This window comes from Prinia subflava, chromosome 5, assembly GCF_021018805.1.
Source record: "Prinia subflava isolate CZ2003 ecotype Zambia chromosome 5, Cam_Psub_1.2, whole genome shotgun sequence".
NCBI classification, from domain to species: domain Eukaryota; kingdom Metazoa; phylum Chordata; class Aves; order Passeriformes; family Cisticolidae; genus Prinia; species Prinia subflava.
Window position 1 is genome coordinate 7015534 of NC_086251.1, and position 26257 is coordinate 7041790.

At 45.6% G+C, this 26257-nt stretch overlaps 1 protein-coding gene across 5 annotated transcripts in view; it reads right to left on the bottom strand.

The window, feature by feature from the left end:
* The window catches only part of MICAL2 (microtubule associated monooxygenase, calponin and LIM domain containing 2), a 116982-nt gene that overhangs the window by 4487 nt on the left and 86238 nt on the right, over positions 1-26257 (bottom strand). For all 5 annotated transcript variants that reach the window (XM_063397916.1, XM_063397913.1, XM_063397912.1 and 2 more), the window contains 8 exons: positions 23641-23813; positions 22507-22581; positions 18986-19083; positions 15964-17281; positions 9831-9925; positions 7891-7983; positions 6386-6479; positions 892-991 (listed from right to left, as the gene is read on the bottom strand). In XM_063397916.1, coding sequence (XP_063253986.1) covers positions 892-991; positions 6386-6479; positions 7891-7983; positions 9831-9925; positions 15964-17281; positions 18986-19083; positions 22507-22581; positions 23641-23813 — 2046 coding nt within the window. The remainder of the gene's footprint in view (positions 1-891; positions 992-6385; positions 6480-7890; positions 7984-9830; positions 9926-15963; positions 17282-18985; positions 19084-22506; positions 22582-23640; positions 23814-26257) is intronic.

Consider the following 26257-nt stretch of genomic DNA (forward strand, 5'->3'; position numbering starts at 1 on the left):
AGTGTAAATCTGAATAGGGCTGAATCCACACTTGAAGGGCCTCACCAGGAGACAAAGGATTTCACATGTGAACACATCCAGGCAACAACATTTTGTGTCCTGCAGTGCTAAAAGCAGCCCACTGTTGCCTTTTTAACTCACAGGCAGTGTGAGAAGAAAGCTTTGCTACCACAGCACCCCGTGACAAGGAGAGGGGCCAGAAAGGCTCAGCCCCCAACACAGCTGGGGAGAAACTGGGGTGCAGCTGGAGCCCAGGGCTGGGCTGAGTGATAAGGAAATGATAAATGGCAGTGAGCAGCCTGCACAGGTGGGAAATCCAGGGGCGAGTGAGGACTGCTGAGGCTCCCATCGCCTTCCCACATTGCCCATGAATAGTGGAGAAAATAGCTGAGAGTCACATCCCCTGTCTCGAGTGTGTTTGCAGGGAGGCAAGGTGAGGGAGCTACAGCAAACATTGCTTCCATCAGCCACAACAGTGGCATCTGAGGTGGGTTTTATTTGCCTCTTGTGTTGGTGCATCTGCTTGTTTCATGGCTGTAGTGAATTTATAGATCTTTATTTTCCTATGTCAAATAAAACCAGATAAATTTGTCAGACTATTTTTCTTCCCAGGAGAAGGTGCCCTGGTCTTCATTAGACTCACATTATGTGAAGGCAGAGCATCTCTATGCCACATTGGTTCAGAGCATCATACAGAATCAAACTGTTTGAACCACATGAGAGGGAAGGATGAGGAGGCCTCAGCTGCAAATCTATGTTCACAACAGGTTGTAGCTACTCTGGATTTTATTCCTCAGCTGTCTCAAATGCAGGAAGGAGTTCAGCTGTGTCATGAGTACATTTTTCCCCTCTCCCCTCCCCAATTTAATACTAATGCTTGTCCTTACTTACATAATCAGGAGCTCAGACTCATAACGCATTAACTTATTCTTCTCCATCACCAGCTCGAACCATTCATGCAGCATCTGATTTTCATCCTTTGTGCCTGAATCTGTGTGAAATAGGAGACTTCAGTGTGCTTTACCAGCTTTCTTTCCAATGCTTTTGCCAACTAAATTCTCCTTCAATAGTCCTCCTACATGACTTCAAATGGAGATGGTTTTGCTGTATGCAACTTACCCCAGTACTGGCTGAGTACAGCAGGTACGACAGTTTTGTCTATTTTTGGTTGACAGTTGTGGCTTATTGCAGCTAAAGATGCATCAGATTTTAAAACACTTTTGTCCTAAAGTTCTTCCTTTCCAATAATCACATAGACCTTAGTGGGCACTATTTCTTTCTCTTAGCTCTGCCTTTTATAAGATAGTGTCTCTGTTGAAACTGGGCATCAGAGCCAAACTGTGTCTAAGTGGATGTTCCATTAACACCATCAGCCTTCAGGATGCACAGACTGGCAAGTAGCAACTTAACCCCTGCTGCCAGTGGACATCAGAGGCAAATTTCCCTTCACTTGTCAACTGGCCTCTAAATCTGCATCTGCTTTGAAAGACAAATCTATGATTACTGGGTGGATTTATAACGCTTTGGGCCAGGGCATCACTGCTAGGCAGCCTATCTCCCAAAGAGCTCACAGCTTGGCTCTGCCTTGCAGAAGAAAAAGGTGGATCTCTTTCACTCAGTAAGGACCTTTACTCTCCTAAAATCCCATCTCTACAAAACTCTTTGGCAATGAAGACCCCCAATGAAGGGTGTTTTCAAATGGTGAGTCAGAGCACCTATGTATTTCTTTTCCTTGCTGTCCTTTTTAACATCCTCGTGACTTCACATTTTCCATTCATTTTTTTCATGAAGCAAAGCCACCCCACCTCCCTTCAATGCAGAATTACAGTGATGGCACTGCCAACACACCTCCCACATCTCTTCTGCCCCTTCCTGCCTGCTGCCACAAAATGGTGATCACTTGTAGGAAGCAAATATCTTACACTGCTCCAGGCTGAGGCTGGAGTGACACATCCAAGTCATCCAAGTGACACACTGGCACCTTCAGAAGCATAAAGGCACCAGCCAGCCCGTGCTCCTGCCCCAGCCCATGGTATTTGCACTCCCCCACCACACATGGAAGCAGAGATAGCCAGATTTAGGATGAAGCAAAAGGAGTACTGCCAGCAGGCAGGGAAACAAGCTCTCTCCTCCTCAGTCCTTACATCACAGTGCTAGATAACCAAGAATAAAATCCCCACAAACCAGCCTCGAGGTTTTCTGTGGATGGAAGTTTACATGATTTCTCCTACTTTAAGAGGGACTGCATCCTTATTTTATATGACTGAGAGCATTGAAACTTAACCCAAAAGGTCTCAGGTTAAAGCTCCAGAGACACCAATTACAAGAGTATCATTAAACTAGATTACCAAGGGGAGAGACAGCCAGAGTCCTGGGCAGTTCAGCACTGTTTCTGATGCCTTTCTGTTGTCATTTTGATATGTGCTTCGTTTTTTGCCCCAGGAGCTACCCTCTTGTCTCTACAGCTTCAGCTGCCCCTCAGTCTAAGGTCAGAGCCAGGGTTTGACTCCACTCAAAAGCAGCAGTTTAAAGCCCATCTCCTTGGGGCAGCAACGATGCCACCCAAGGAAGCCCTTTGGCCACCTTCTGAGCTGAGGGGAACAGCTGGGTGTTTGGGATCACCAGCGTGCCTGCACCAGACACCAGCATCCCAGGGAGGCCAGGTCACCTCCTGCCAGCACCACAGGAGTTCCCTGGGCCCCCACACCAAGGACAGGAGTCACGCTGGCACGGTGCAGGTCTACAGCTTGCCATCAGGACTCGACCCCAGCTGGAAATCACTGTGAAACAGGAGGACAAAACCCCAGGAGAAGGCAGAGCAATCTCTCTTCAGTGCCTGTCTGATTCCATTAAAACTTGGCAGTCATGGACGTGTTCCTGTGGGATCTTCCAGGTCAACAAGTGGTGATAAAAAGTGTCTTCTCAGAGTGACTGCAGGAGCAGTCTTTGCTGGAACATATCAGTTTCTCACGTCAGGGATGCAGCATTAGTATCCAGAGCCTTAGGTCTTCAAATGCCACCATAAGAAATGATGGCATCGTCAAAATTTGATCTATTTTACTGTCAGTAAAAACACTGCAATTGCTGTTATGCAAAAGGGCAGCATAGACACAAAAGGCTACTGTTCCATTTTCATTGTTTCCTTGTTTAGGCAAAAATATTCCTTCTTTTAACTTTTCCTCTTTACACTTCAAAAGTTCTGTATCTCTAATAAAAGACTGTGTATAGTAGGTTGATGGAGGTAAGCAAAGATAATGCACTTTGCAAAAAAAACATTCATTTTCACAGAATCCTCAGTGCACGATGAAATAAAAGCAGCTCTTGTTTCACCTCCTCCTCCATCCCACAGAATGCCCCCTAAGTGTTCCCTGGGACATTTTTCCCCTTAGCTTTTCAAATGTTTGTTACTACCAATGTTAATATACATATTAGTAGTCTGATGGAGTGATTGATGCCTTCCAAGGGCAGAAGAAAGCAAAGAAGCATTTGGGATAATGCAGTTGGACAGATCTTTTTTATAGGTTAGAGGAAAAACAGTTTGTGAGCTTGTTTTGTGAGCCATGTTGGCTTTTCCCTGCAGCATTGCTAAAGCAAACCTTTCCTCCTGGTTTACCTGAGTCTCTGCTGACTGAGATCCATTCAAAAGTCAGACATTCTTCTAACTAAATCACAGGTATTTCTATTTTCATCACTTTTGAGGGAATTGTATAGGCTGTGGAGGAGTATTTACTGAGCACTCCTCTCAAAACCTGAACCTTCTGTTCTCCAGATTGAGCTTTACTGCCCCTCCTTTCAGTCATCACACAGTAAAGGCATCTTGGCCAGTTTGCACCTTTTTAGATACAGTTAAAACTCCTATTCCTTATTTCTACAGGCTTGCAACTGATTTCTTTTGACTCTGTTGAAAATTCTGAGACACCTCAGATATGTTTTTTGCGAAATCAAAAACTGGCTACAACATGTGCAGATATTTGTTCACCTTCCAAAGCATGGAGACATTCCAGAAAGTTCTCTTAATGTAGGTTTTCTTCTTTACCATCATTTAGACTCAGTTTAGTCAACTGAGCCCTTATGCTAATTTCAGTGGAAAACGTGTTTTGAGATTTTTATTTCTGTATTTTCTTGTAGGCAGAAGCTCTCCATAAGCCTTCACAAATGTCAGTGGAAAACAAAGCAGCGGTACATCAGTGATTTATTATTTGGTATTTTGAAGCAGAATAAAGGAAGTAATGAAAATAGGAAAAATTATTCATAGGACTGATATTATTTCTTCTCACTTTTTGGGGATTTTTTGGGGGGAGTCGTTTTTTGTTGGCTTTTTCCCCTAATGCATGAATTGTTGTCACTACAATTAGAAGATCATCAAAACCTCATTTTGCTCATCAGTCTTCATGGCAGTTGTTTCGCACCCACGCATGTTCTCTTCTAATTCAGTTGAGGAGCTAATGAATAACTCCCCCTAACAAAGAGGCCATTCATCCCAGGCTTACAGAATTATTAGAGGAGAGTTGCGTAAATGTCACTGAAGACTGGTGTTTGCAGGCCTGCCTCTAAATTTGGTTATTCACAACCTTTGCAGCTCAATATTATTGCTGAACTGTGATCGTTTTCTAATTACCTTAATAATACCTATTAAATCACTTGAATTGCATAAGCGCAGACCTGCTTAAATACAACTTAACCTAATAAACACTGGTCATTCATTAAACAATAATGCTCATTATTTTTAGGAAGCTTGAACAGAATATTAAACTCACCAATTCCTGCATCATTACACATATGTTATTACGAGCAACAAAGCACTCACGTTTTGCCTGGGAAACTCACGGCTTCGTGCTTTTGCACCAGAAGAGTTATTGGGAGACAGTAACATCCTACATTTCAGTATCTGCCCTATTTGTAACTGGCCACCTACACACAAACAATCAACAGGGAGAAAAAAACCCAGTACTTTCACCTTAATGAGGGCAATCCAATTACCAGGGATGGTAAGAGAATGAGAAGCATCGATCTCTTGGCAGACAGCCTTCTTTAGGAAATGCGGTTGTCAAAACAGCAACAACAAGAAGTGGCTCTAGGCCATTTATCCTGTGTCTATCCCAAGAGCTAGAAGCTTCTTGTCCCTCTGTATTTCTGAGGTTTCCAGAAAACAACCACTTTTATACAAATCAGAAGAAGAAAGCTAACTCTCCAAATTCTCACAGCCTTTTTGGCAGACTTTCTCATGGGGGTGCTGTTTCATAAAGGGTTATGATTTCATTTAAGAAAAAGATATGATACATTTTTAAATAAAATTTGGAATAGACTGACACGATCAGTTCTAGGAAATTAGTCAATAAATACAAAAGGTTGGGCAAATGCTCCCTTGCTGAACTGATTAGTGCAGTGTCAGAAGAGGGGTGAGAACTGCTATGAAATATGGCATTAAAAAGGCCAGCATGGAGGGGTTGGACTGAATTGCCTGGTTAAGACAACAACAGGATCAGGTGCCAAAACATATCAGCGTTTGCTGTGTTGTGCAACTGCCTGTCAGGAAAACACAAGGCTCAGTTTTCTGAAGTGGAGATAAATAAAGACACATTTGCATTCAGGCTGACAGTCCCAGCACAGACCCACAGCCCCCTCTGAAGTCCCTTATGGGGACAGTTCACACTCCCACCCCCATTCTGGGCCTGGCAGGAGCCCCTGGGTGTCCTGTCCCTCTGCTTCACCCAGTGTGTGCTGGGGAGCAGTGCCAAGGCTGGCCAGGGGCAGGATCCCACAGCCCTGGGTGCCTCAGAGTGTTGGCTCAGGTGAGGGGAAACCTTGCCTCAGGCAGGGGCCAGGGTGACACCCCTGTCCTCTTCTGCCCACTGGGGGAAAAGCTGTGCTGTTGGGGTCTGTGTGTGCCTGCAGGCTGCTGTTGCTATAGCATGGCCACTGGCTCTAATCATATTAATGGCATTTCACACTCCAGGAAAGTCATTAAGGACTCCGTTACTAGGCACGGGCTGCTGCTGGCTTGGTAACTGAGATACAGCTCCTGGAAACCTCACTGGTTCCCTCCACAAGATGAAATCAAGCTCAGAATGGGACTTAAATAAAATAATAATAATAAAAAAAAGGTGTGTGAGGGGGTGTTGGGGGAAATGTAAATTCAGGTTCAATACCATTGTCAATAATTCCAAATCTGTGATAATCAACAAAAAAATTAAAGCATTCAATGTAAAGATGCTTGAATTAACAGAGAGTTTGAGAAAAATGTTTATCAATAATTTTTGGCCTGCCAGTCAATGTACCTTTTCAGATTTTGCACCAAACTATTTCCATTACAACCATTAAAACCCTCTGCTTTGGAACAGGTTAAAAATCCCACCACTAAACAAGGGAACTCTGCTTTGGGTACCTGCTTCTCCTCTTAGTTCTCTCTCCAGTTCGACACCAAAAATCTCCAGAGCTCTTTGTCTTTCCTCCAGCTCTTCTAGCTGGCGCTGGACTGCCTGCAAAAAATGTAATGGTAGAAAAGCTACAGAGACAGCTTCAGAGCCCAGAGACAAAAGATGGTCTCAGTGCTTAGAGAAACAGCTTGGAAAGGTCTTGGAGGAGCTGTGGCTCTTGCCAGCTCATTGAGTGTACCAGGTATCTATATCTATGCAATTTAAATATGTCACTAGGTGTCCATCACGATTTCATGTGAGTATCACAGGCACCAAAAGAACCTCAGGTTTTTTCTGAGTTTTAGCTCTCCCCTAGTAAAAAAGAGATCATAACATTTCTGTGTCTCACACAGTGTAAAAAGTCACTACTTTCATATTCAGAGACATATATTCTGAGCTTTTACATTGGTAAACCTCATCTAAATAGGGAAGGTTTACAGCAGGAAAGCTCTGCTAGCTATTTTATTGTCCATGGGATTTCATTTGGTTTGCCTTCATATTTCACCAGCTTTTGACCCAGAAAGAAAAGGGTCTAATAGCTAAGATGTGACAATTCAGTGGCACTTCAGGAAGGATTTCTACATCCATTGTCCATTCCCTTTGAAATAAGCTTTTTAGAGGTGTGGTGGGGATAAAAAGCATGAAACACCTTGAAGGGTTGAAATGTCAAAGACAGATGCTCAGCAATTCCCATTTCTGGCTGTATTAGGGCATTCCAAGCCAAGTCCTCAGCAACAGCCTAACAAATACGAAAGGTCATTCAAAAAGTTTGGACTTGATTGTCTCCACAAAGCACTAAAATAAGAGTAGTCATGTATGCATCTAATGGTACCTCTAGATAATTTACAATTCTCAGATAAAACCTAAAACATAGCTTCTCTTCCTTTGTATTAAGTAGGAAACATCTGAGATCAAATTGTGCAGAAGTGCATTTACAAATCTTAAAACTCTAATTGGAAATAATAACACACCAGTAGAGCTCAGAGCTTTCCTAGCATTTTCTGAAGAGCAGGGACTGTATAAAATGAAGTGACTTTCTTTTCATTAAGGGAAAAAATGATTCACTCTCGTTGTTGTGGCAGTGAGAGAACAAAAGCCATCACTGTATTTTTGTATCCTCCTGTAATGCACAGAGGTAATGGCTGAGTTTCTTACATTCTATGGGGTTGATGTTATTTCCCCTTCCTATCTCTTTCCCTCTTGTTGCCAGTCACTCTTCCCTCTTGCTCTTCATGCATGTTTACGATGATCGTAACTGTGATTATCTCTGGGGACTGACATGGATTTGTCCCCACGGAGATGCAGGGCCCTGCCACACGCACCTTCCTGCTGCTGCTGGCTGGGGGGATTTCAGCACAGAGGGCAGTGAGCCATGCTGAGGAGTGAGGGGAGGTGCAGAGCCTGTTTTGGGTACCCCCACACCCACCAGTCACTCTCAGGAGACAAAGGGGACACCTGCGAGCTACATTTTCACCTGTGCTTTGTGAAGCCTCTTCAGCTCCTCTTGTTTAATCAACTGCTTTGTCTCCTTCTCCAGCTTCCTCCTCTTTCTGATAGACCTTTTTGCCTGTAAAAGACACAGAGGGGAAGAAAAAGGCAATCAAAGCATAAGTATGCCATTGCAGCTTTCCTCAAAGCTCCCCCAGCGTGACGGAGCCGGGGAGGTTGGGACTGACCCTGGGGACAGCCCGACCCCATCCCTGCCCAGAGCAGGGGGAGCTACTGCAGGGTGCTGGGGGCAAAAGCATGTAGGAGCATTTACATGCATTTGCTGTGCTGGCTTTAAATCATTACAGGCTCCTGAGGCAACCCTAGGTGAGTGTCAGTAAAACTTCTCCAAATCACAAAAGGTGAACAACCCCCACAGTACGTGGCCATACACAGCCTGGGGAAAGCACCAGTTTAAGGCAATCCAACCCATTTCCATTGCTACAGCTAGAAAGTGGTAAATTCACATCATGGGACACTACCTGAAGCCCTATGGAACCTTCCCTAATGCCATTTCTCTGCTGCATTACAGAGATTTTTTTCTTTTTCCCAGGGCACTTGCTGCTGTCAGGAAATCAGGACAGCACATGCTGCAGGGCTGGGCAGGGAATCACCTGCCACTGCTCCATCTTGCCTTTGACCCAAGCTGTCCTGAAATGCTTCAAGGCTGTGGTGTTCCCATTCGTGAGGAGGCAGGATATACGAACATACCACAGACTGGACAATTAAAAAATTAACCAGCCAGGAAGTCACTAAAATTTTTCCCACTGAGTTTTGCCAGATACAAATGGTGGCAAAACAGCAGCTAGAACTGCCATGGAAAGGGATGGTAGGAGGCAGCTGAAAGAAGCACACCAGGTGGGGAATGTGCATCAAAACTCAATCACTGCTGGTGCCCATGTGCAACAGCTGATCCTTTTTCCTGTTTCTGGCAGCTTCCCTGGAGCTCTGCCTTCTCCCTGCCTGGTCCTGCCCTCCCTCTGACTGCCTGAACTACTGGGGGCTGCTTCTATCCAATTTGCTCCCATGTCTCCGTTCTTTTCTCTGTTTAATTTAAACCTTTTTAAATCCACCATAACATTATTGACTATAGATTGTCTTTCCTGTGACAGGAAAGATGAATGAAGAACCCTGCCATCTCAGCACATCCTGACACAGAGCCACTGGGGACAAGTGCTGCCACACATTGCTGTGCTTTGGTTCCTCTGTTTCCATTCAAAGTCCCACCTAGCTTTCACATTTTTCAGTGCTTTGTTTTCCTTGCTCTTCCCCCCACCCCCAAAGGCAGCAAATCAAAAGGCCACCTTATACTATTAATTACATTTACTGATAATCTGCACAGGAAAGAGATAAACACATTTCTGAGGAGCTATTCAGACAATAAAAGCTGTGTTTCCTCATCAGAGCTGGGTATGAAGGGTTCAGGGTGCTGTAGCCCCTCGGCTCCTGCTCTTGCAGTTTTGGGGTACAGGGCCTGGGTGTGACTTTATCCTAATCAGCACCAGTGTGTGGGCCACAGAGTGTTTTCCAGGCAACCTGCCTGCAGCACTCCTCAAATGAATCTGTATTCCCCCAAAGGAAATCTGCATCTGTTTGGTTTATTTTTTCAATAGTTTCCCTGTTGGGCTACACATTAGGGTCACTTAAGAATCAGCTTCAAAGTGGTTTCAGTGAAACATGTCTGTTTGTCAAATTAGGACCTCCTCTGTCAGCACTGGTATAACCTGGGGGAATTGAAGATCCAAAGAGGTAAAAGAAATGTTGATGTTCATCTGTCTTAATGTATTTTTTTTCCTTGACATGTAACCTCCAACGTTCCGATCCCCACTTCGAGGAACTGCTGCGTGTTTTAGATCAAAATAATTCGCTGAATTTTAAATACAGCCCAGCTAAGGAAATTCCTTTCTGTTTCCAGCTCAAGATTACCTTGTGCGTTAATGAAGGCTTGGATTCAAATTCCTCTTCAGAGGATGAAGTAGAATACTCAGCAGCTTGTCTTCTGACAGGTACGTGTTCATATCCTAAAACACAAACCCAAAATGGTCAGTGAAGCAAAGGATGCTGCTCTTTAACTTAAACAGACACTTTGCACCTGCCCTGAGTTCTAACCAGCAGTACCTAGAGCAATTTGGACATTCAGCTGACAGTACTAATTAAATTTGTGATCCCTGTCAAAAACTGTCTGGCCATATTTTATTATTATTATTTTTTTTTTTTCTAGGTACTACAAACAAATAAATTAATTCCTTGAGCACCCTGCATGTAGCACGCTGTTCTGAATGCACTCAGCGTTCATTAAAATGTATATCTGAAGTTAGCCATATTACCCAAATGATTGTATATAGCTCACTATAGAGTGTAATTGAGTGCACAAAGTCTGAGCCAGCTCTTAAACAAATTACCCTTATGTGGCTTGTAGCATCTGGCACCCATTTTTACTACATGACATCTGCTCAGTGTAAAATAGTTGGCGTCAGAATGTCTGGTCATATAAAAAAATCACAAATGTAATCAGAAGCAAATGGACTAAGAGAACAGGGCTTTATCACACAGCCTCATGCAACATAAATATTTCATTAATTATGTCTAAACAAACGTCACTTATTTTTCTGCTTTAGGAATATTATCACATCATTGGGCTGTTGATTAAAATGCCATAAGAAGTCAGGAAAATGCATACATCACAACAATACACTCCATAAGGAAAACTCAAAGTCTGCCTTTGGAAGAAGCATGCTTTCAGAATTATAAATTAAATTACATTTAATTGCAGCAATTTTATCATGCCTGTTTTTCCAGCATCTTGTTTCAAGTGGGTGTAAATATTTGAATTTCTTCTTAATTTGCCTAATGCATAGCTTCATTGTCTTCATTTCAGAAAATAAAGCTGCTTTTGGAACATCTGTGCCTATGTTTCAACCTGCTACAGGGTTAATGGTTAACAGCTGGGCATCTTGGAAATGTACATTATTTAAAGCTAACAGTGGTAGTTTTCCTTTGTATCTACAAGGCAACAGTTGGCTCTCTAGGTGTATTCTGATTAAAATCACCTCCCCTTCTCCCAGTGTAGATGTTTCTTCTTTGCCTTGCTCTGGGTCCCAGGGCTCAAGCAGGACTTTTGCCTCCAGCCTGAATTTAAACTCAGGATCCATGAAAACCGTTCATCTCAGACAGTAAAGCAATAAAAGCAAATCCAAGTAATTTGAGGCAGAGATTCTGGGTTTATTTTTTTCGCAGTCTCAGTTTTAGAAGCTCCCAGTCCTGGTGTTCAGTGAAGCTGCAAGCTCAGAGGGCTCAGTGGAGCACACTTGGGTCCTGCCATCCTTTTTGGGGTGCAGGTCCTTGGGCAAGGAGGTGCAGCAGCCCTCCAGGTGGGTCTCCAGCCTCCCAGGTGACTGCTCCAGCCGTGCCCAAGCTGCCAGCCCACACCTCCCTGCCTTGCAGTGCCTGGAGAAGCCACACAGCTCCTGCCAGGGGCTGGTGGCTCCGAGCGCTGGGGTCACAGCACTGCCACCCTGCCCCTGCTCTGCACCCAGCTGCACTCCACCTGCCCTCAGCAGGGACAGCCAGGCACAGCCTTCCCAGCTGTGGGGAGCATCAGCCACTGCTTCTTTTAATGAGGAAATTCCCTCCACCTTGCTTTTCCCTGTGCAACCAGAAGTTTGCAGTGCCTACCCCGCAGTCACGCCACCGGAGAAATCAAATTCCACAATATGAAAGGGCAGACCTCGCAGCCTGGCAGGGCTGGAAACACAAGCAATTACACGCTCCCTTTCTTCTCTCAGCTCTGCTGGGAATTAACCCATAAGCCAACCCTGTCCTCCCCTTTGGGTGATATCAATAATTTAGGAAGCATTACAAGGTCTGGAGGAGAAGCAGCCTGCTCCAACACAACAAGACAAGCAAACAACAAAAAACCCCAACCCAAACCCCAAAAAAACCCTCAAACTGAACAGGGTAGGATAGGCAGAACATGGCCAGCAGCTGTGAGAATTTGGACCAAACAAACACAAAAATGTTCAAACTTAGGGACTTTTACTGAGACGTTAAAATCTGAAATTTAGAACTGCAATACTAAAGTTAGAGGATAATAATTTGCCTCCAAATATGCCAAGCCTGCTCAATCTGCTACAGAACTGATCTCAAAAATGTAGATTCTTTTCCAAATACTAACTCAAGTCTTCTAGACTTGGACTTTCACTTTCCAGGGATTTCCTTCCTTCAGACTAGGAGTTATTTATTACATATTTCTTTTTTCCTGAGCACTCTAGGATCTCCCTAATTTCCAAATTACCATATGTTATACCTGAGCTTTCCCTCCCCATGGAACAAGACCTCAGATGAAAGTGCAATGCTTTTGAGAACCTCTCCCTTAACATGAATATGCAAGGTACTCCTTTTCCCAGGAAACTTGAGGTTCTCTGCAAAACAAGGGAGGGATCATGTGAAGAGGCTCACAAGGTGATCCCTTGTGTTAGATGTGGGAGCAGGATGTCCTGGAGATTTATGGGGAAAACCCACCACTAGTGTCAATCTGCCAGTCACAGCTCCTTTCCCTTTCTTTCCTGGGGTGTTTTTGTGTCATGGTAGTGACTGCAGCCTAAATACAGAAGGTCTTGGAGCAGGAACTGTTTTGATAACATAATGCTATATTAATCTGTTGGCTTCCTCCAAAATTTGCTTATTTTTGTAAAACTCGTGGGAGTTAATCCTGACCACTGTAAGAACTTCACTGTTTTGCAAAGGAGAGAGATAAAGTTACACATATCTCCTGGGGCATTGGTGTCCAAAACCAGATGGAAGCTGGTAGGAAATGGAAATAGTGGCCAGTAGAAATCCAGTAGAATGACCAGTAGAAAGAGAGGACTTGGCTATTTGGTTTCAGATCTCGGTTTCTCCGCAGATTTCTCTTGTGTTCTTACACAAGCAATTAATCTTCTAGTGCCTCAGTTCCCCTTCTAAAATACAAAATCAGTGCAAGAGCAGTGTCCTCACTGAGCAGAACCCTGTGAACACACAGACATTCTGGGGCACAACAGTGCAGTAATGGGAACCTGAAACATTTGCAAGCAATTCCTTCCCAGTCTGAGGGTGCATAAAATCAGCAAAGTGAGTTCACAGCACATTAAATTTTCTCATCAGCTGAACTGGTTTTCCTGCCCTAAGTATCAGTAATTAACATGGCACTTTGGCTTTTTTTTGAATTTCAAAAGGGCAAGTATGCTTAGGAGAGAACTGTTAGCCATCTGATTGAACGATTTGATCCATCAGTTTTTTGGGGGCAGTTTTACTGCAGGTTGGAACACAAAGGAAGCATCAGAGGACAAAAGCCCTAAAGATATTTGTGCAGTAAATCAAAAATCTGGAATAGCACTTAGGAAGTCCAGCGTGGTTATTTGTGGACAGTTGTATATTGTACAGGGAAACTTTGGAAATTTTTTTGTGTGTGGGTGGGGTTTTTAAATTTTTTTTCACCAGTCTCTCACTGAAAAGTTTGCATGAGCCCCCATTAATTCAGTGAGCTTTGTCTAGGTCTCACACAAGTTGTCTGTGCAGCTGGATTTCTGCACAGTCCCAAACTTCCAAGTGGCTCTGAGGACCAGAAACAGAGGGGAAGTGTTAGGCAGAAAGCCTTAAAATCAGGCTGGACATCAGAAACTGGAATGACCTACATGGAAGGTGCCACTGCATGTGTAGGTTTGCACCACAGGCACTCAAGGTTCTGCTGCTAAGGTTCTTCATTTTTGTGCAGATTGCTTCTTCATGCTGAGCTTCAGCTGAGGGCTGAGCACGTGGCAGGAAGGGATGGGAGGAAAGAGCACATTAAATATCAGAAGTGGTTTCTAAGTATTTGGTTACTCCTCAGGGGGTTTCTCTGCCATGAGCTGGCCAGGGCTTATCTCCAGCCCATGAATTTTTATGACCCAGCTCATTCTCTGGATCCACAAGCCACAGAGGGAGAAAACACCAGTGCAGTGTGATGCCAACCAGACCTGCACAGAGCAAGGCTGACCCCAAACAGGATAGGAAAGTCCTACTGCAAAGAGCCAAGAGTAATGGAGTAGTCTCATTAAATCGGCTTCTGCAGGTGCTGGGAATTTTTTTTTTCATTAAAGAAATTTTCTGAAATTTGTGGTAAATTTCAAGCGAGGAAAATAATAACAAGAAGTGTGGGCTAAAGCTTGTCATCACTTCATGACTAAAGTCTGCCAAGCCTGGGCCGCTGACAAATGCCTGTATGAGACAGAAATGCCATTTTTGAGAGCCAAGCAGGACTCAGCTCTTTACTAGTTTTACTATATATAGATTCACTCAAATATGAATGTTTTAAAAACTTCAGAGAGATACAATGTTGAAACATTGAAGATAACAGATTACTGGGCAAATAGCTAGATTAGAGCTTCATTTACTTTTTTTTTCTAAACAAACTGTACGTTGCCTTATTCAATAATTGTAATAATTGAATTTCTCTTAATTGTAATGAAATAATTTCTCGTTTGGCTTGCACAGCAGAGGAATGCCACACATTACACCAGCATGTTTTTTCAAAATATTTTCAGCATAAATAAAGTATAGCATAATTCAAACCTTGCAAGAACTTTTTCCATTTCAGTATGAACACAACGTACCAATTATTGTAATACACTTAGTTAAGAGCAAGTCAGATTGGCTTAGCTGATGGGCAGTGATGAGGTGCAGGCTCTGAAAAGGCCTCCAAATTTAAGAACACAGTGAGAAGTGTGAACTAGCAACTCTCTGTGCTGCAGTGCAGTCCTCAACATCTTCTGGCTCAGTGGGAATGCCTGGTTTTGTGAGCTGTTGGATAAAGGACGCTCCAAGGATCCAATCTGAACATTCAGGGGCGAGAGCAGGAGTTTTTCTATCAGTTTCAATGAGCTCCATATCAAGTGCCTTGGGTACTGTACCTTCCTCACAGTGTGTGGCACTTCTGAAGCACAAGGGATGCAAGAGGGATCTGGCAGCTCACTGGGAACATTTCAGTGGCTTTGCATTCTACATACAGGTTTTACTGCTGAGGCACAGCAGCGATTTTGGGGTTACAGTTTGGGTTGCGATTTTGTAAAGCAAGAGACAAACGGGTGTGTTGACCAAATTCAGTAGATTGTTTAGTTAAATAACTGAGGCTTTCTGCAGAGGAAAGACAGATCACAGAGAAAGGTGGTGCAGCTCTCATGCTTCATATTTCACTCCTGAATTTGTGCTGCACCTAATTCTTTTTGAGCCTATGCTCAGACTACTCAGATTGCTCTTGGTCTGGCATCAATATTTCTTGGACTTGTCTGGAGTTTTAATGCTAACCCTGCTCTTGCAAGCAAACAAGAAAATTGATGCCTTTTAATCACTGCCCAGATAGACTCACAGGTAGGTCAGAGGAGGTCAATAAGGTGCTCTCTCCTCTCAAATTAAAGAGCAAGGGGATATTAATGACACTGTAAAGCTCCCCAAAGCACGTCCACAGCGTGGTCACTCTGACAGCAGAGCTGAGGAGACACCTGCTAAGGAATCACAAACACAGAGCAGCTTCTTGCTGCTGCAACTGTATTGCTTCAGTCTCTGTCTCCTCCTGGGAGGGAAAACAAATGTACTCTGCACTACAAGAACTGGAGACTTTGGTGCTTGTCCTTCTGCTTGCCTGCTCTAGTCCCTTTCCACAACTCAGTGTCACTGCAGGGGCTTCTCTGCCAAGGATCCCACTCTGCCTTGCCACCCCTTCCACCTCTTGGGGACAATTCCCTGACCCAAACACATCCCAACAGCAGCAAACCAAACTTGGGTCAGCAAGCTGGTTCTGCTTGCAAATCCCCTCCACTCCTTTAAATCTGTAGCAACTCCTAAACTTCAGCCACAAAATATATTTATTAAGTCTCCTTGTATAGAAAATAATTAGAAATTAAGCATAGCACACCATAGATGAGTGCCTGCAGGGTCACACACAGGTCTTTTAAAGGTTAAGTGCTATTACACAGTAACAATAGCAATAATAATAATAATGATAACAGTGATAATAACACAGTAATTCCCCCACTGGGGTCCTCACCTGTGAAAGGATAACACAACCTTTCTGGAGAACGGTCCCTAATTACAGGCAGAGATGACATCAAGGAATTCCGTTCCCTTTCACAAGCTTTGCTTCTCAGTCTGTTGAAGAGTGACTCCTTTTGTGCAGAGTCATCCAGACTGTCCTTGAAGGAGTTCTTGGGCTCTGCAGATGAAAGAAGAGGGGACTTTTTCTCCTGGATACATATTTCATCTATGGGAGCTCCTAGAGGACTGTCTTCAAAGGTAAACTTCTCCAGGAGTCCTGGGACTTCCTCCATCCTAGTGCAAGCTGGCTTCTGAGGTATATGGGTTGTCTTGGAAGGCCTGTAGGGTGTGAAAGATACCTCTTCCCTGTAATCCCTCTGAGATATCCCTTCAGAGCCCACAGGAGAAGAAAATAGATTTGAGTAATGGCTCTCATCTCCCACGTGTTTTCCTGCCCACTCCCTTACTTTAGGATGCTGTGACTGAGTATTATTGTTGTTTCTGTTCCTTTGGCTCAGGGAATACCCAGGAGTGCTGGGGAAGCTGAAGAAGGCTTGTTCTGAAGAGGATTTGTCTTTGCTGTCCGAGTCCTGCTTTATTCCTTCTGGAGCTGAGGTTAGAGGCTCCCAAATGGACCTTTTGATAGCATTGGCGATGAGCCTCAGTGGGGATTTTGGCTGGCTGGCTCCATGCTCCCTGGAAACCACATCTGCAATCCTCAGAGCATCCTTTGTGTCCACTGATGAAGCTGCTGGAGCACCATCTGCAAATAAGAGAGGCTCAGGACAACCAGAGTGTTTGAACTCTTCTTTTTTCCAGCCAGCATCCTTTTTCTCCAGGGCTCTGTTGTTTCCACACCCTGGGCTGCTCCCACTTGAGTCTGTCCTGTTTGGGCCACACAAGGGCTGCTGTTGAGCACGGAGCCCCAGCCTCTGTTTTGCCTCCTTCAATTCCTGCTCAAGCTTTTCTCCTGGGTGCCTGGTATTTTTGCCATCCCTCTCTTTCAAATCCAGAGATGAGACTGCTTTTGTCTTCCTGTTAAAGTGCTCTGGTTCAGAGGTGTATTTCCATGTTTTTTTCTTCCAGTCCCGGGCTGAGTGTGTCCCAGTGTCACTGTCTCTGTCTTCAGGCTCATAATAATCAGCAGCCAGTGTCCCATTCCCAAGAGGAGTCAGTGGAGGACCTGTGGTGCTGCTCTGAAAAGGACAGTGGGGAACATAGCAATGTGTGTCTTCAGGCACCTCCCTGGCTTTTCCTTTTCTTTGAAATACTGGGCTGCAGGGTTTGAAACGTCCTCTTGGAATTTCTGGTGGCTTCTTACAAGAAGCCAACTGTGAAGGGCATAAAAAAATTATTTTAGGGATATAAAAACACTGCTTTGTGTGGCTTCTATTTCATAAAATATTTTAATCCATTTTAATCTTAACATAATAGTAATTAACATAATATTTAATTTATACACGAATGCACATGTAGATGATAATGTGAGAAAAGCCATTCTCCCTAAAGCGCCAATACTTTTCTAGGAGTAGAAATCTAACACTACTGAAAATTTTAATAGTTGAAAAATAATGTTACTCATGCTAAGAGTCTGTCATGTCTTTATGAATTTCCTTTAATATTTTCTTTAGAAAGAAACAGTCCTATCTCCAGGAAAACAGACAAGAGCAGATCTGCTCTATTCTCCTGTGTGTGTTCCAGTTCCATCACCTTAGAGTTTTGAGCAAGCAAAATAGACCATTACCCATCCTCTCCAAATGTTCTTCTATTATTGTGTGTTTATGTAGTGCAGGTAGGAATGGAAGAAGTGACCCAGAAAATATTATAAAGTGTAAGATGGTAGTTTTAAACAATTCAGTTAGTTCCCTCTCGTGATTATTTTTCCTTTGGTAAAGGTTTAAATTCATTACTCCAACCACCAAAATCTTCTGCTGAAGATGGTAACAGGGATAAAATCCCCACTTTATGTAACCAACAGAACAAAACTAGAGTTCTTCCTTCCTTCTTACAAGGGAGGTATTTTATCATCAGTGCTATGTGATAATGGATGGTGTGCAGATTGAATTCCTGCTTCCACTTCTGTGTCAGATACCCAAATTCACATGGGTGAAGCCATTAATCTGTCTGACTTTTCATTTCCCAGAAGCATCAGAAGTAAGAGAATAATGATTCCACTTCGTTTCACGCTTCTGTTTGATGACTAAAATTGTTACTGGCCGGGATCTTGGATTTAAAAAAATGTAAGAAACACAATAAACAAAAATAGACACTCTCTTAATCCTCACTTTTTATCATAAGAAAAAGGCCACTAAGCAGTGCTGGTGGAGCAGGAGCTGAGTGGAGTCACCTCTCCTCATGGTCAGGCAGTGCTGTGCAGCTCTGCTCCCCTGGGACGTTCCCTTCCTGGCCCCATTGTCCCGCACCGGATTTCAGCCACCGATGTGGAAGAGTTGATTTTTCCCTAGCACAGGCCCTGAGGTCAAGCAATTTTAGTCATGCTTAACCCAAGGGCAAGGACAACTCGTCCAGGGTATGAAGGATGTGGGCTGGTCCCTGCTCCACCTGGCTCCAGAGTCCAGGGACATGCTGCCCTTTGCCCGGGATGGTCAGCTGCAACTCCTCCTGCAGCCCTGCACTCATGGCAGGCCCACCCTTCCTCATCCTTAAAAAACCTAAAAATAAAAACCCCAGAAAATAACACGGAAATCTGAGGTCCTGAAGGACACAGAAGACGCTCCTGAGCAGTGGGAGATGGGAAGCCCTTCTCCAGCCTAAACTATTCTGATTTTGTGACTGATGCAACAGAGGAGTGGCTAACTCCTCATGTGATCGAGGCCTGAGTCTCACAGCCGCTTGATTTGGGAATGATGACATCAAATCCCAGTCTCTTCCCTATGTACAGCACAGGTCTGACTCCACCTCAGTGGTTACTGTGAGCACCAAAACCATGCAAAGGAGCAGAGAGAGCCTGCTGAGCGCAGACATGCCCCAGCAGTAGCCACAGACATCCTGCCCTGCACAGCTCTCCTTGGTACCTGTGTCTGGGAGTGCTCCTCTGCAGCACCACTCTGGCAGCTGGCTGAGCTGTCCTTCCCGTGTAGCCCAGGTTTCTTGCTCGACAGCAGAGGAAAGCCTGCAAAAGACACAACTTTTACCCTTCCATTGGTATTGAGTTAGTCTCAAGTGGAGTCTGCAATTAAAGAAGAAGAGCAGAAGATTGAACAGCCTCCTGGATAGAGTTAAACCTGAAGAATGGACCTACAACATTGAAGTTCATGGCCTTGCTCACATATGTGTCTGCGTGCTGTGCCAAACACATGTTGATATTTTCAGCAGTGGACCTGAACTGCTTCCTCTTCTTGGCTGGATGTAGTGAAGCAGCTTTGGAGTTCCAGCAAACTTTCTAGAAAACCAGTCCTCTTTAGAGGGCCTTCAGCCCTCAGAAGCTGAGGCAGTCAAAACAACCCGCGACTTTTGAACTTTGGGAAGTTCCAAGAAATGTAGAAAATGGATGACTTCTGAGAGGGCTGTCCAACAGAATAGGGAAAAAATGGGAAATGCATCCTGCAGGCAGTAAGGACAGAAAAATGTCCTCCAAGCCAGGACAACAGGCAGCATGATGGGGGCACTCCTAGGATCAGGCAAGGTAATTAATTACTAAAGGAGGCAACTTGCACCTGAAGGGAGGCAGGAGAACTTTCCACTATTTGTGCCTGTGGGAATTTTACATAATAAATGATCTTTGGACAAAAAAAAGTATCGCTGATCCAGGGTATTATCCTGTCCAGCTACAACATGACCAGTATATTTACAGCTCAGTTATGAACTCCCAAACCCAGCCATTAGTTCTGGAATCCATGCAGACTTTGGTTCTTCAGCTTGGGGATTAAAAGGTGCATAAGGACAAAAGCAACACTCCAGAGACAGAGAGGACAGTTCCTGAACGTGAACTTCAGCAAAGCCAGGGAAGGAGGCCAAGTTTCCTTTCCTCTCAGTGTCTCACCTATTTGTACCAACCTTGATGCAACTTGTTATGTTTGATCAAGACTGGAGGGACACACTGTGCTGGAGCCTGTTAAGGAGCTCCTGCAGGGATGGCAACCAGGAGCTGACCTTTATATTCTATAATTGAGCCACGGGAAAACATGAGAACCCACAATTAGGATAAAAAAGCCACCATCACCACCTGCAGAAGTGAGCCAGAGGGGTTCAGCCTGATCCACTAAAGCCTTGAGCCTCCTGACAGGAGCAAATGCAATGGTTCAGGACATGAGGGGAAATGCAAGTGCTGCAGCAGCAACAGCCAGAACACTGATGAGGGCAAAAAACCCCCAGCCCAGAGGTCTGCTCGTGCCCATGGGGAGAACTGTCTCCCACCCCAGCTCTTGTGGGCAGGCTCACAAGGACAGGGCCTGCACACGTGAGAACATTGTTCCACACAAAGCCACAGCTCCCCATCTGTCACAGGGAAAACGGTTTCGTTCCCACCAAGATGCTGAACTTGTATTTTCAGCTTTGCTCTCAAAACAGGATTAAAAAAAAAAAAAGTTCCCTAGGGCACTATCATGATCTGCTTGGCCCAAAATCCCAAGATAAATTAAGAGCACGGCGTTCCCCGTGGTCGTGCGATGGGGATTAAAGGTTTTGAAAGGTAATATCCTGCTCTGAGCCTTTCAGCCAATATAGCCATGACACTGATTTCCTCTCCTTGGCTGCCTGTGCTGTTTATGAAACATATGTGTTTGGGGAAATACGTCTGAAAAGGAGACAGAGGTTTTTTTCATGTGACTGATGATCATACAAATTCCTGTAATCGAATTGGATTAAATATAGAAACTATGACTTACATTATTCCTCCAGAGAGTAAAAAAAAAAAAGCCTTTATTCTGCTCCCAGTGTATGCTGACTGTGCTTTACACCTCATTTTAACGGCATACTTGAGGTTCAGGCCAACTCATGCAGCACATTGCTTCCCTCTCAAAGGCTTTTAGCTCCCTCTAGAGCCCTTGGCCCTTCCCTGAGGCCCACAGAGGATTTTAACAAAATGAGGGAAAAATTAATTGGCAAACCATTAAGTAATGCCCTTGCTGAGAACAAGCTGAAAATCAATCAAAATTAAGAGTGACACCCCCTCCAGCCTTCTCTGCTCTCCTCTCTAACAATCATACTTACCCCACACTCAACCCTGGATCAGGAATCATTATTGATTGATCTTTTAAAAACTCCTCTCAGGACCATGAAATCGCCCTGTGCTTGCTCTACTGAGGTTTACTGAGTTATCCCACATGTGAGGCCTCCAGGGGACTGTGGGTGGGTAGTGACAGTGCTCACGTGCATGTGACTTGAAGGCAAGGCTGATGCCAGGAAGAGGAAATCAATTTTATCTCATCATTTGAGATATAAAAATTCATCCCACCGTGGGTACTCGCAAATAATCTCGAAGCTTTCTTGTGCATTCAAAGCAAGCAAGCTGAAATGCCTCTGCTTGAGCACTGGTCCCTTCATGGGCACAGGGATCCTACTTGTTTCGGAAGCAGAGCCATAATTTCTCTGAAATGGGACCCTGAGCAGCAGAGGGCAGCTTGGGGCAGGGTTAGGGGGCAGCTGTCACCACCATTCCCAAATCCCGCTGCCTCTGTGCTCAGGAGCTGCAGCACTCAATCCTGTGCACAGATCCCCTCCTGCTGCTGCACATCCACCTCTCACACTGCAGCCTGTCAACAGCCCAGGCTCCCAGGCACAAATGCACTTCTGGCAGAGCTTTCAGGGGCTCTGGGCTGCAGGTAAGCTCCCCCAGTCCCAGCAGGAGCCTGCCAGAACCAAAGTGAGATGCTGAACCCTTGCTGAGGGTGGGTGTCTTGTCCTGGGGACCCCAGCCCAGGAGAAAGGTTACTGAGATGCAGCCTCAGCTGAGAGGGGCAACCACACTCTGTTTCAGAGGTGAATGGAGCACAATCTCAGTCAAAATCACTGCATTCCTGTGTGATTCCCACAGGGAAAGACAGGTCAGCCCAAACCAAGGGAAACTGCAGGAGGACAAGAACCACTAACAATTATTTTCACCAGCTCACCTCTTGGGATTGGCTTTCTCCCTTTCACCAAGCCAGAAGCAGCACCTGGGTTTTTTTTCCAAGAGAAAAGAGGTGACAGAGCACCTGTGGGAGTGTGTCAATGGGCACCTGCAGGAGCATTTCTAAGGAGTGACACCAGGTCAGACCCTGTGTCCCCCCACCTGATCAAAAGCAATCAGTGCAGACAGGGCTAGAGACAAAATATGCAGCTCTGGGATGGGAGTGTGTGTTCCCATCTGGAGAATGAACGTGGACACCACCTGCTGATGGGTATAGTTACACAGAGAACAGTCACACAGAAAGGGAGTTTGATCTTTTGAGGGTAAGAAGATGGAAAGAAACATTTGGTGTACTTTAGAGATCTGTTTTCTGAACTAGTGACTCAAAATTACAGAAATCCTAAGGGAAAGGAGAGAAAACAGACAACTAAAAGACAGGAAGAGAGCATGAATAGAGGATACAGTCACTTCTCAGGTTCTACTCACTCGTTTGGATTTTTCTCCTCCAACTCTGATACTTATTTAACGCCGTGGACTGAAAACTGTTGGCTCTCTGGAGTGCTGAGCAGAAACAGAAGGGACATAGGGTCAGCTAATGCAGCAAGAGCCAGAGGGCAGAAGTGGAGCAGAAAAAAAAAAAAAAAAAAGAAAGAAAAGAAAAAGAAGAAGAGTGGAGAAACAAACCCCCAGCTTCCCGGCGGCAGGGGGGGGGTCAGCTTTGCGAGCAGCCGGGAGAGGGCAGCGCGCATCCGCCGCGGGATGCGGGAGCAGCTCCCAGAGGGAAGCTCGGGATTCCTCTCACTCATCCCAAACCGACACACGGGATGCTGCCAGGAAAACGAGCTCAGCAGCCAGGGATGGGGGACAGCGTGAAACTGGGGAAGAAAAAGGATAAAATCCTTCAGTGGCTGCATGAGGCCACATGCTGCTGGGCACGTTTAGGGGTCTGCTGCTGTCCTTTTGCCTTAAACAAGGGCTCTGTTATTCAAGAGTTGATTTAAATTGCTGTATAAAATCCCCCCTTTTCTGCTCGGAGTAAAAAAATATATATGGATGTGGGGGTGGTGGGAGATGGGAAGAAACGAATGCTGGTGGCCTTTTCTTTTCTGCAGAACAATGTCTTTGGCTGTTCTTAGCACATCTTTCAGTTCTGACCAGCTCCAGAAAAGAGTTTCTTTCCATTTGAGGGCAGATTGTTCCCAAACCTCTCCCCACCTCCTTGCTAGCTATGTCCTTTCCTCCCTGTTCTTCACTGGCTACAACACGCTTGAGCAGCTCCCTGTGGAAACCCAAATTGTCGCAAGCAGAGCTCTCTGGTGGTTCTCAGCCTCACCCTTGGCTAGGTAGTGCTGCAGATATTGCATTGCCTAATACCATCCTAACATTTTACAGGTGGGAAAACATTCATCCCACCCCTGCAAGCCAAGCACGAGGCACAACTCCTGCAGGCTCCGTGGAAATGGAGCATACAGCACCAAAAAGGCAGAACCCCCCGCAAAAAGACAACCTGGCTACACCACAGGGAACTTGGAAAAACTCCACTTTGAAAAGTCACCCCCAGTCCTACCTGCAGCCTCAGGAGAAGCTGCTGGAGCGCCCCCGGGTCAGGATGCTGCTTACCATCAGCGACTTTGGATGTTTTGGAGCTTTCCTCGGGCACGGCGGGGCTCCTGATGAGCGACGCCCACCTCTGGATGGGGCTGGAGCAGGTGGGGGGCTCCGGCAGCCAGCTCTGCCCTTCGCTCACCTCCGAGTTCGAGGAGTCCCCGTTGAAATCAGAGTCCAGCTCAGAGCTGCAGGGAAAAGGGCAAGATGGAAGCGGGACATTTCAGGGGGTGCAACAAGCACCAGCATAAGCACTGACAGCAGCGGGGGCGTTTCAGAGGAAGAGGTGTTTGGCAGGCAGTGCTGATGTCCTCATTTTCCTTCTTTCATCACCGTTATGACGGGACTGAGATCTGTGTAGGTGCTGCCCAGCTGAGCTATCCCCATTCCCATCAGACTCTGGATCTGCATCCACAGGCACTGGAATCAGGGTGCTGCTGAGAGGGACTCGGGGTGAAACCCCTCACTGCTCGGTCATCGAGGCCAGGCACTCCTGCCTGCATGGCTGTGCAGCAGGATGAGGTAAGGGAAATAGCATTTGCAATGCTGGGACTGGCCTGGAAACAATGCACAAGGGTCAGAACTCTACACTTTGCACATTTTTCCCGCAGATTTTTGAAAATAAGAGGAGAAAGAAGCCCGGAGGAGAGGTGTGAGGATAGCCATGGGCCCAGCAAGCAAGGCTGAGTCCAGAAGCTGGAGAAAATTTTAAGCCTAAGTCTAGAGAGAGAGGATTGAGAGAAGCTACGAAAGCAGTCTTCAAATGTGCACAAGGTGCCTGTAGGAAAGAAGGAAACAAACTCTCCTCATTCCTAGGAGCCACTGGGCCAGCCCATGTAACAGTGAGCAGCGCAGGGAGGCACCTGAGCTGATCACAGAGGCAGATTATGGCATCCCTTTGTGTAAATGTAATTAAAAATCCACCACACAAACACACGTGTGGATGACACGCTCATCCTGGCCTTGCCTCAGGGAACAACAACTGTTTGAGGTGATTATAAGCCCTTTTTCTAATAATCAGGCCATTTCTTTCATCTCTGAAGTCCAGACTGTAGGGAACAGACACCATCAGCCCTTCTGATGTGACCACATCCCACTGCCATAAATGAGTGCAGCAGGATCCCATTCAGCCTCCTTTGAATGCAAACAATAGGGCCAAGCTAATTCTTAGATTCACTGTGATGATTAATAGCTGTGCCTCAAAAAAAGAGGAGCTCCCACCATGAGCAGTCCTGGTGGCGTGGCAGGAGAACGCTGCTCTGTGTTTGTACAGCAGAAAGCAGAGTTTTGTTGTCACAACCCAGGAGGAAGAAGAGGTGAAGGAGAGGCTGCAGGCTGTTTAAAGCCACACATTTAGGTATCACCCACCAGTCCTGGGCCCCAGCTTCACCCAGATCAAACCAGCAGTACTGGGAGGCCAGGGCAGGCAGGCCAGCAGGGATGGGAGCACCTCTCCAGGTGCACTGCTCTCTCAGCAGGCTGAATCAGAGTGGCCTTGAATTTCATGCTAAAACACAGTTTTTAAACTGACTTTCAAGCTGTGTCAACCATACAGATAGATATAGACATATATATGTAAAAATATAAATATATGAAGACTTTGATAGCTGAGACCCTGTGTGGATGGAGAAATACCACACTGAGATTGGGCAGAATGCCACACCGAAGAAAGAGAAAAAGCCCTGCCATTAACATTGATTGATATCTTTCTGTTTTAAAGAGCAAAATGTGTATTTTCCTTGGCCAGCAAGGAGGTAAGTGCTATAGCATGAAGTTTCTCCTCCCATCTCTGCTGGAACAGGGGTCATTATTCACAGCACCTAAAGCCTGAACTGCAAAGTCACTGAGCTGGTCCTTTCCCCAGTCCCACCAAGTTCCCTGCAGCCACCTCAGCAGTGCCATTTGTCACTTGCTGTTTCTCTCGTCCTCCCTTTCAGGCAGGGTCTGTCCTGCTGGAGCAGGCAGAGGGGACAGTGGGGGGTTCATCCCAGAGCCACTGGCACCCGCTGTGCTGTCACCCCCCGTGCCACATCCTGCTGGCAGGGGCCCTGCTGTCCATCCGCAGGGAAAGGAGCTGATCCCTCAAATCAGGGGGATTAGCCGGCTCTGGCAGCTGCCTGCACGCCCTGCCAGCTGCAGGGTGTCAGCAGGGGATGCCAGCACACGCTCTGCAGGGGAGCTGTCAAACAGGCAGGAAGCCCTTCCCTGGGTTCCCCATTTCCTCAGGCTCGTCCTTCCCTGTAAGAGCACCCAGCACTCACAGAGCACAAACCCCATTCACAGCCACCTCAGGGAACAGCAGAAAGTTGCATTTCTCAGAGCCAGGTGACTCTCCAAAAGCTGCACACAGCACCACAAGCAGGTGTTTAGAGGAATCTGAAGGAGTTGACCTGCAGAGCAGCAGTGTTTGCAGGTTGGTCTCTTGGGTTTGCCTTTTTTCCTTTTAGTTTTTCACTTCCCCTCTTACTTTTTAGTTCTCAGTAAGGAGAGTAAGTTCTCAGTGCTTTTCTCAGGGGATTCCAATCTAATCTTTAGATGGAACCAACTGCCAGAGAGCCCTGCCCAAAAGCCAATATATTCTAATGAGTATTAGAAATTGGGCTTCCTCTGACAGCTCCCCAAGGTTCAGCAA